We start from the raw sequence: 10,741 nt of genomic DNA, 5'->3' as shown, positions 1-10,741 counted from the left end.
CCACGAAAAAGAAGTGCAGGTCACTTCTTGGGATGTTTTTGGAACCGTTTTCCATAGACACTATTGAAAAAAGCTCCAAAAACAACTATAAAAAACACAGCGAAAAACGCTGCAAAAATCGCAACTGGCACAAAAAAGTCTGAAAATCAGGAGCTGTTTTCTTTTGAAAACAGCTCCGTATTTTAAGACGTTTTTGACTCTGCGTGTGAACATACCCTTACAGGACAGAGGCAAATTTTGAAGCTTCATGGCATAATGCAAAGTCTGTACCAGGGCCCTGCCAGCCGTCACTTTTCATTTTAAATATTGCTGTCCTCTTATGTGGTACAAGGACCTTTGGGCCCCTTTAGGAATTAAAGGACTGGGTGCAACTGCAACTTCAGTATCCCCTATAGTTACCCCACTGGGGTGGCAGAAACCGGAGAAGTTTACATGAGAAGTTTCTGGCCGCGCAATAAAAAAAAATGCATCAAAAATAGTGTCAAAACCTCATGCGTTTTTACCTCAAATTGCAGTTGTTTGCAATGCTGTTTTCGCCTGATACCGCAATGGCGAAAACCGCATCATAAACCGCGGGAGTTCGTGGTAAAACCACATGCAATTTTGCTACAATTTTTTATGCATTTTTACCGAGCGGCCAAAATCGTCTCATGTAAAGCCACCCAAAGAAGCTGATTGCCATGGGCCTAATGATGCCACAGATGGAAATGTAGTATTACATGGCAGCCATTCAGATGGACAGCTCGAATCCGCCAGCCACCGTTCTGGCACATGATGTCCATTTGCCCCAATAGGACATATGGATGGGTTGTCTTCATGAGACTTTTTTTCTAAATGTAAATGTTTTCTTTTTTCTTACCAGGTTGTGGCCATTTTTTTCGCCACAGACACCAGAGGGAGAGGGTGACGCAGCTGGATCTTCACTACCATGCGGCAATCTAGTTGTGTTAATGCCTTATTACACGGGACGATTTTGGCTGGTGCTGTGAGCGCCGATCAACGAGACATAGTTGATCGGCGCTCGTTTGCTCCTGTCACACGGAGCTATGGATGGGGACGAGCGCTCGTTACTCCGACCGCTCGTCCCCATACATTATTATCGTGTCGGCAGCGCGTCTCCTTGTTTACACACCGAGATGTGCTGCCGACAGCGATAATATTTCACTTTTTTAAAACGATACGATCAGCAGATGATTGGGCATTTGCTCGTTCATTTGCTGATCGCTGCCCTGTTTACACAGGACAATTACCGGCAACGAGCGTTCTATGAACGCTCGTCTGCCCGATAATTGCCCAGTGTAAAACCCCCTTTACCCACATTAGTAATGAAGAATTGGTAACAAGTATTAATAATGTTCAAGCAATGGCGACCCAGAAACAAAGATGGCTGTTGCTGTAATAACAAATTGATTCCCTAATAACATTTATGGTATAGGGATATGCCATAAATGTATGATTGGTGTGGTGCCAAAGACTGGGACCCCTGACGATCTTGACGGTCAGGGTCCTGCGCCGCCCTACCAGAGGGAGAGTACTGGAGAGTCAGCTCAGCGTGTATGTGCCTTCCATTATAGCCTGATCAAACACTTATTTCGATAGGAAGTGACATATACGTTATTGGTGGAAAAACACCCTTCAAATACAGGTCTCCACTGCGTTTTTTAATGCGTGCAATTATTGCGCCTGTGCACGTATGCAAAACGGCATTGTAATATCACATACAATGTTATCCTATGAGCATACATTCACGATTTTACGGAAACTTCATAAAAATCAAACTTAAGTCGGGCCCAGTGCCGACAAACGTATCGACATTGCGTGCATATTTGCGATACGATATTACATGATCGCGATATGTGGCCCTGGAGCCCCAGCGTAATTATGGATTATGTTGTAACTCATTTTATTTTAAGGAAAAAATGGCGGCTACACATCCTTCATCATAGAGAAACAAAATTTCAGCCAGCAGCTTTGCTATAGCTCTAAGGCCTTGCTGGGCTTAGTAGGCCTCATCAGTTGCCTATAGCAACCAGTGAGAACTAGCTAAGTGTACTGCGCATGTGCGGCAGGCACAGCTCGACGCAACCTCACGATCACGTGACTAAACATCGCGATGGTGCCGAGTCACGTGACGCGCGCTGAGATCTCGGTGTCTCGGTGACGTCAGCGCCGGATGTTCGGTAAGTGTCTGTTTACCGGGGGCTGATCGTGGATTCTCTTTCGTTGCATGGTGTTGTCGGCCGGTGGTACTGTGCCCACTTCCGGTCGTTGTGTGAGAGCCGGGCCCAGGTACCCGGGCTGTCACTGGTGTGTTTACATCCGGTTTTCCTAGGGGGGCTTCTCCATACACATTTCTTTCTCTGTCCCGGTTTTTCCTCCATCTTTCTCTCCGTGTTTTCAGGCCTCTGTCTCCTCCATCTTTTGTGTCCTGCTTCATTTGTTCTGGTCATAGACGCAGAGATAATCCGACCAATGTGATCTGTGCGTCTATGGTGATAAAACCGCGTCTGTCGTAAAACGTCTCCGCCATGATTCATGCTGGTTGCTATCGCCATTATTAAGGTCATTCACATCGCATGAGATTTACGATCTGTTATTCGTACGAAAAAATAACGTAAACCGATGTTTTATTTTTGTATATTTTTTTTTTGCGATTACGTGTTGTCCGGCGACATGTCACGTGACCAAAGCAGCTGGACGTTGAGGTTATTTGTCGTCTGTAGCGATGTAATTGCTGCAGCCAGTGATTCGCTGCCATGGTCACGTGATATGAAGAGCCAAAGGGCAGTGCAAAAGTGGCACCAGGGGAATGCGTTATACTTTTCACAGCTGAGGGTTTGTTACAATGTATCCAGTCTAGACAATGCTCTCTGAGATAAAGACATCGGTAGAACAAATCTTTCCTGTGCTGAGAGTTTGTTACAATGTATCCGTGCAGGTAAAATTTATCAGTCTGGAGTCCACAGAGCATTGTAGAGTCCTCCCTGGGGTTTGGGCACTCTAAAGCCTCCCAACCCCTTTAGTATTAGGTTTGCACACGTTTTAAGCGCACTGGATGTGAACATTTATGTTTTCATTCATGGACAACAAGCAGAGATCTTGAAGCACTCCAAATATTAGTAAGTTACAGAAGTTTCATGGACGATGACATGTCATTGAATGTTTAGCTGCATTTCCCCTTTAAGGATAAATATTATGGTAATAAATACACATCGGAGCGCTCCGGATCTACCCAAGTCCTGGTGGTCTCTTGCCGTGTATAAGTCTGTTTTTTTTCTGTCCTGGTGGTCTCCTGTCTATTTGCCATGTATAGGTCTCGTTCCTCCTGTCCTGGTGGTCTCCTGTCTGTCTGTCATGTATAGGTCTCGTTCCTCCTGTCCTGGTGGTCTCCTGTCTATTCGCCATGTATAGGTCTCGTTCCTCCTGTCCTGGTGGTCTCCTGTCTATTTGTCATGTATAGGTCTCGTTCCTCCTGTCCTGGTGGTCTTGTGTCTATTTGTCATATATAGGTCTCGTTCCTCCTGTCCTGGTGGTCTTGTGTCTATTTGTCATGTATAGGTCTCGTTCCTCCTGTCCTGGTGGTCTTGTGTCTATCTGCCATGTATAGGTCTCATTCCTTCTGTCCTGGTGGTCTCCTGTCTATTCGCAATGTATAGGTCTCGTTCCTCCTGTCCTGGTGGTCTCCTGTCTATTTGTCATATATAGGTCTCGTTCCTCCTGTCCTGGTGGTCTCCTGTCTATTTGTCATATATAGGTCTCGTTCCTCCTGTCCTGGTGGTCTCCTGTCTATTTGTCATGTATAGGTCTCGTTCCTCCTGTCCTGGTGGTCTTGTGTCTATTTGTCATATATAGGTCTCGTTCCTCCTGTCCTGGTGGTCTTGTGTCTATTTGTCATGTATAGGTCTCGTTCCTCCTGTCCTGGTGGTCTTGTGTCTATCTGCCATGTATAGGTCTCATTCCTCCTTTCCTGGTGGTATTGTGTCTATCTGCCATGTATAGGTCTCATTCCTTCTGTCCTGGTGGTCTCCTGTCTATTTGCCATGTATAGGTCTCGTTCCTCCTGTCCTGGTGGTCTCCTGTCTATTCGCCATGTATAGGTCTCGTTCCTCCTGTCCTGGTGGTCTTGTGTCTATTTGTCATATATAGGTCTCGTTCCTTCTCTCCTGGTGGTCTTGTGTCTATTTGCCATGTACAGGTTTCGTTCCTCCTGTCCTGGTGGTCTCTTGTCTATTCGCCATGTATAGGTCTCGTTCCTCCTGTCCTGGTGGTCTTGTGTCTATTTGTCATATATAGGTCTCGTTCCCCCTGTCCTGGTGGTCTTGTGTCTATTTGTCATGTATAGGTCTCGTTCCGTCTCTCCTGGTGGTCTCCTGTCTATTTGCCATGTATAGGTCTCGTTCCTCCTGTCCTGGTGGTCTCCTGTCTATTTCTCATGTATAGGTCTCGTTCCTCCTGTCCTGGTGGTCTTGTGTCTATTTGCCATGTATAGGTCTCGTTCCTCGTGTCCTGGTGTTCTCCTGTCTGTCTGTCATGTATAGGTCTCGTTCCTTCTGTCCTGGTGGTCTCCTGTCTATTTGTCATGTATAGGTCTCGTTCCTCCTGTCCTGGTGGTCTCCTGTCTGTCTGTCATGTATAGGTCTCGTTCCTTCTGTCCTGGTGGTCTCCTGTCTGTCTGTCATGTATAGGTCTCGTTCCTCCTGTACTGGTGGTCTTGTGTCTATTTGTCATGTATAGGTCTCGTTCCTTCTATCCTTGTGGTCTCCTGTCTATTCGCCATGTATAGGTCTCGTTCCTCCTGTCCTGGTGGTCTCCTGTCTGTCATGTATAGGTCTCGTTCCTCCTGTCCTGGTGGTCTTGTGTCTATTTTCCATGTATAGGTCTCGTCCTTCTGTCCTGGTGGTCTCCTGTCTGTCTGTCATGTATAGGTCTCGTTCCTCCTGTCCTGGTGGTCTTGTGTCTATTTTCCATGTATAGGTCTCGTTCCTCCTGTCCTGGTGGTCTTGTGTCTATTTTCCATGTATAGGTCTCGTTCCTCCTGTCCTGGTGGTCTTGTGTCTATTTGTCATGTATAGGTCTCGTTCCTTCTGTCCTGGTGGTCTCTGTCTTGCTCCATCCACCTGTCTGTGACTATTATATTTACATTAGCAAAAAGCAAAGTTTATACTTAGCGGCACAGGTAACACGTGGGTTTGGTGCAATCAGCGACCGTGGATTCTACAAATCCGAGGTTGCCATGGATGCAGTTGTAGGGAATATTCACATAGCAATTGTGTTCTACTTTATTTCCCCCTCCCCCGTGAGGTCAATAGGGAAAAATTGTCCTAAAAATTAGGTAAGCTGACAAACCACAAAGTGTATTCTGAGCGAAGCAAGTAACAATATACGACTAGGCTATAATGTCGCTTGCTAATTTTAGGGGGTCTATCTGCTAGGACCCCCACCGATCATGAGTGAACGCTGAGACCCTTTTAAACCAGGCGCTGAGGTGGTGGTCGTCCAACCTCTGGTGTCACATTTGGCTGATTCTGACGCTCCCATTCATTTCTATGATGAGTGGTTCGCACAAGCGCAGAATTGGGCCCCTCGTTCCCGGTAATGGACCCCCACCTGCCATATTTCTAATTGACAGGTCATAAAAAGAAGTGTTTTTGTCGGACCACCCTTCAAGTATACTGTAGGGGTTGCTACTTTTGCTTTATCCAGATTTCGGGGCAGATGACCCTCTGGTGTTCAGTAGGTCACTGACCTGTTGAGAGAGATCAGATGTGGTCCATACAGGTCAATGTCCTCGATGAGGGGATGTTACGTCCACAATGGACGGAGGTCTAGTCCAGGGACAGGAGACGAGCGGCGCCTCACCTGTGTGACACATCTGTCTTGTTTGAGGCTATTCAGGTAGTTGAGGTTTAAAAAAATGTAAGTAAAAAGAATTCTGAATAATTATAAAAAAAACAAAATCTGTCTTTTACAGCAACAATGAGCTATTCCGAGAAACCTGAGGAGGTCACCAAGGATGAATGGATGGAAAAGCTGAACAACCTGCACATCCAGCGAGCGGACATGAACCGACTGATCATGAACTACCTGGTAACCGGTCAGTGCTGATTGTGTGCGCTATTAAAGGGCCAGTGTACCTAATGTCCGAGGCTTATACGTGGCCATATGAAAAAATCTCCACTCTCAATGCGCAAACTGCAAATGTCAAGTCTCATATGGGACGATTTTTTTGTCTTCTATGGGAAAGATCAGCGCCATATTGCACACCTGGTACATGACGGCACACAGCGGACGGAAACCTCCATAGTATAACATTACCGCCATCGCCCGGAGCTGCGCTACGTGCATGATCCCTACTAGTGCAGCAGCGGCTGATATCAGTCACACATCTGGGTATCACGTCTCCGCACTGGAAATACGTGACATAAAGCGGTGATCCGGGGGGGGCAGGGAGTTTTCTTTACTCTCTGTCACTCATCCCGTTGAAGAAAACGGCAGTCATCTGTAGTGGCTGATAACAGAGGACAATAGCATATATTTAGCTGCCCAATAAATGTAAAGGGGATAGCTGTAATATGTGCCCATTTTACTATATCCTTATTTAACCCTCGGTATAAATTTCTATGATGATTAAATGTTTAGGGCGCCTGAATACGTTAGCATTTCTCCGCTGTGACTCGCGTGGGGGACCCCTCCCCCCTTTATGACGTTTATATGCCCTAATTGGGCACATGGAAAGTGGTTCTTAAGGGGTTAATATTTCCAGTCCTATATAAACATAGGTGTAGGATCCAGTAATGATGACGTCTCCAGTATCTATTCCAAATCCACGATCGTATTTATACAGGTGCCGGATTATCTCGTTTTCTAGATTATTGGACGCTGCAAACACCTTTACAATATGATTGTGATGATTCCCCTCAGTGACCGTACACTAAATCAAGCTCCACATTCAGGTCCGGGGGCCAGGAGGCAATTTCCCGCTAATCCAACATTGGGACTATAATTGTTCGATACCTGATTAGCAGAAATTCCTGCTCCACCGGATTAGTAAACTAAGCATATGTAATCCAGCCATGCGCGGGTTAATTCGCCACAGGCCTGGAAAGCGTTCTGACATCTGCCGCTATACGGACGCCAGTTGGACCGCGCTCTGCGAGAGATCTGCGGCCATCGGAACCATTTTGAACATCGTACAGAATGTTGTAGATATCATTTCCGATCATTACTGCTCATGTGTTTTGTTGTACTGTATATCATTTCAGAATATTTTATATATAAACTTCAGGAGGACTCGGGGGAGCCATATATTACATTTGAATGGGTGTGATGTAATACTTCATTTGACCTGTGTCGGACGCTGCAGCGGAGATCAGTGGCTGGCCGCAGCCGTCATTTCCAGGGGTATCAGGAGCTGGACCGGCTTACTTCTGATAGGAGTCGTTGTGTTGAGACCACCCCTTTTTTTGCGAATACCCCTTTAAATCGACAATTATTACCTTTCCATGGAATAAGTGATCATTGCCTGATCGCTGGGGGATCCGTTGCTGAGACCACCACCGATCGCGAGAACAGGATCCAGAACCCCTGTTCCTCCTCACTGCGGTCCAGCTTGAATCTATCGGCGGTGGAGCATGCACTCAATGTCTATGGAACTGAGGCAAACAGCCGAGCGCTGTACTCCTGTTCCCATCATTCCCATAGACTTTGAATAGAGCAACAGCGCACCTTCTCCACCGCCGTTACATTCAATGTCCTCCTCACCGCAGTAAAGAGGAACGTGGGGTTCTGGCCCCCTTTCTCATGATGAGTGGGGCCCCCAGCAATTGGGCACTTATGACCAGTCCTGTGGATAGGTGATAATTGTCGATTCCTGGAATACCGCTTTTGTAGGATACATTTGACATTGACATCCTGCAGCCACCACTAGGGGACGCTAAGGAGTTCACTGCTTACAAGAAGATGTATAAATCCATATTTGTCTTTTGTCATTTCAGAAGGGTTCAAGGAGGCAGCAGAGAAGTTTCGGATGGAGTCCGGTATCGAGCCCAGCGTAGACTTGGAGAGCCTGGATGAAAGGATTAAGATTCGGGAGATGATTCTTAAAGGACAGATCCAGGAGGCCATCGCCTTGATAAACTCCCTCCATCCGGAGTTGCTGGACACTCACCGTTACTTGTATTTCCACCTGCAGGTCAGGCCAGGGACTGTGCAAAGTATAAAACATCACTCCGTAGATGGGTGACTGGACTTCTCCCTTATATCCCATTCCTCACCTGTCACACTGACGGGTACATGAAGCTGTTTGGTGCCTGCCTGTAATATGGAAGGGACGTGGGGGTCTTTTTGACCCTGCAACGCTGCGTTCCCTTGTCATAGGCAGCATTATCTATAGGGTGAGGATCTTACCAAACAGCTCCACCTATCTCAGCTTCTTGACATGAGTTGGACGATGGATATTGGGGGTGTTTGAAGCCATTGAGTTCTGAGCAGAGGTCATCTCTTCTTCTTTTGTTTCTACAGCAACAACATCTCATAGAGCTGATCAGACAGAGGGAGACGGAGGCCGCCCTGGAGTTCGCCCAGACGCAGCTGGCTGAGCAGGGGGAGGAGAGCAGAGAGTGCTTGACGGAGATGGAGCGGACGTTGGCGCTGTTGGCCTTTGATAACCCAGAGGAATCTCCGTTCGGTGATTTGCTGAATATGATGCAGCGGCAGAAGGTACTACCCCCCCCCCCCCCCCCAGAAGCACATCTGGCAGGAAGGGAGTTAAAGGGCTTGTCTCTTCAGAACGGAGCCGCAGCCGCAATGAGCCGATCACTGCGGGTCCGACTCCCAACACCAGCCGGGTTTTTCTCCTGCAGGGGTAACGTAGTATTATATGCCAGCCATTCAGAGTCCGCCACAATGGGAGCTGCTCTTAGGCCTGATTCACGTCACGTGGGAAGTCCCCGGGAAGAGCGTTAAGTAGCGCTCTGGCCGGGGATTCTGGGCCTGGGGAAGGACTGAGGTCACAGTCCATGTATGGACAGTGATGTCAGGGCTTTGCAACTACGGAGTCCTCGTAGTCCCAGATCCTTATTCGTGCCATTCATGTGTCCAGCAGATCTGATTTAGTTTGGGGCTCGTGCGCACTTTACGGTGTATCTTATTAGGGATCACAGTTTGAATTTTTGTATACAATGTTTGTTTTTAACTTGTTTGTCCTTTCCTTTTTGGTGTTAATAAAAAAAAAATGTGTTACTGTTTTTGATTCAATTTTGGACTCCTGTCAATTCTTTTTGCCCTAGTTATACCTGTAGTCCCAGATAGCGCTTTGGCCGGGGTCTCCGGGACTAGAGACACCCCTGACTTCACTGTCCATATATGGACAGTGACATCAGGGGCTCCCCCAGGAGCGGAATCCCTAGTCAGAGCGCTTGCAATGCTCGGCCGGGGACTCTGTTGTTAAAAAAAACAAAACCCTAACATCACTGTTCATACACATAGACCGTGACATCAGGGGCTTTCCCGGGAACAGCACTTTGGGCGACGTAGCGGGGGTATTCATTGGACAACCCCTTTAAGAAAACAAAGTGAAACTTCAGACTGTTGTGTAGTTAAATGAGTTGTATATAGTTACAAAAACATGGCTGCTTTCTATTAACAACAGCACCACACCTGTCAACAGGCTGAGTATGGTATCGCAGCTCTGCTCCATTCACTTATATGGAACTGAGCTGCAATACCACACCCAACCTATGGCCAGGTGTGGCGCTGTTGTTAATAGAAAGCGGCCATGTTTTTCTTATTATGCACAACCCTTGTAATGTTTCTCCTGGTAAGTGGTCAGGAGATAACATTTTCTGTATTTTCTTGCCACCACCGCTTCTCTCCAATATCCATATGCACCTTCTGTAAACTAAACCTATTGTGTCCTTTCAGGTTTGGAGCGAAGTTAACCAGGCCGTCTTAGACTATGAGAACCGCGAGTCAACGCCCAAACTGGCAAAGCTCCTTAAACTGCTCCTGTGGGCTCAGAACGAGCTGGACCAGAAGAAAGTTAAATACCCCAAGATGGCCGACCTCAGTAAAGGCACAGTGGAGGACCCCAAGTAACACCCCCACCCGGGGGATAACCAAGAACGTGTGTGACCTCCTACATTACCAGTCTGTGACTGCAGCATTGTTTTTGTTTTTTTTCATACCGGCACTAAACCTGGACACTTCCTTTACCGAGCCGGTTCCTCATGGGGCACTGACACTTGCGGTTTACAGGGGGCAAGGGTCCAACTAACCCAAGCAAAGTCCTGCAAGGTTAAAACAAAACAAAAAAAAGTCTGTTTTTCTCCCCCTTTTGGCCCCTCGGCTGTCCAGTGTTTGATTTCAGTGATTTGTCCCACTGATCCTGAGCGGAAATATAGGGAGGAAGTAGTAGTCTATGCATTTTACCACAGTACAGAGTATTTAAGCCACAGTACAGTGATCTGTGACCTATATATTTATTATGCCCATTCTTACCATAGCCTTCTACGAACTATCTGACAAAATGTAATTTATAACCTTTATTAGCAATCCGGCACATGTAATATTATCATTTTTTTTTTTAATGTGATAATTATAGTAGAAACAACGTATCGGATATTTGCTGTGGCCTTGTTCTTCTCCAATATTAGTAACTAGATTATTTTTATGTATTATGTGACTGTTTGGGTTACCTCATCTGTACGCCTCATACTCTCCGAAGAAATGGCAGCTCAGTCTA

General features: G+C 46.7%; 1 protein-coding gene across 3 annotated transcripts; it reads left to right on the top strand.

Annotated features, from left to right (window-relative positions):
- Positions 1 to 2,073: 2,073 nt before the first annotated feature.
- GID8 (GID complex subunit 8 homolog) lies at positions 2,074 to 10,618 on the top strand. 3 transcript variants are annotated; one of them, XM_075845333.1, is made up of 5 exons: positions 2,074 to 2,180; positions 5,972 to 6,094; positions 7,995 to 8,191; positions 8,521 to 8,718; positions 9,922 to 10,618. In XM_075845333.1, the coding sequence occupies exons 1-5, from the start codon at positions 2,174 to 2,176 to the stop codon at positions 10,093 to 10,095; spliced, it is 699 nt and encodes a 232-aa protein (XP_075701448.1). In that variant the 5' UTR covers positions 2,074 to 2,173; the 3' UTR covers positions 10,096 to 10,618. The 3 variants fall into 3 exon arrangements, with proteins under 3 accessions (XP_075701448.1, XP_075701449.1, XP_075701450.1); XM_075845334.1 differs by lacking the exon at positions 2,074 to 2,180 and adding an exon at positions 2,187 to 2,307; XM_075845335.1 differs by lacking the exon at positions 2,074 to 2,180 and adding an exon at positions 2,188 to 2,289.
- Positions 10,619 to 10,741: the final 123 nt, after the last annotated feature.

The sequence above is a fragment of the Rhinoderma darwinii genome, chromosome 13 (genome assembly GCF_050947455.1).
Source record: "Rhinoderma darwinii isolate aRhiDar2 chromosome 13, aRhiDar2.hap1, whole genome shotgun sequence".
NCBI classification, from domain to species: Eukaryota; Metazoa; Chordata; class Amphibia; order Anura; family Rhinodermatidae; genus Rhinoderma; species Rhinoderma darwinii.
The sequence above is the reverse complement of the archived record's forward strand: the minus strand, read 5'-3'. Positions and strand labels throughout refer to the sequence as shown.

Coding starts and splice junctions, on each gene's coding strand:
- GID8 (XM_075845333.1), top strand. Junction 6,095..7,994: donor CATGAACTACCTGGTAACCG/GTCAGTGCTGAT, acceptor TTGTCATTTCAG/AAGGGTTCAAGGAGGCAGCA. Junction 8,719..9,921: donor ATATGATGCAGCGGCAGAAG/GTACTACCCCCC, acceptor GTGTCCTTTCAG/GTTTGGAGCGAAGTTAACCA.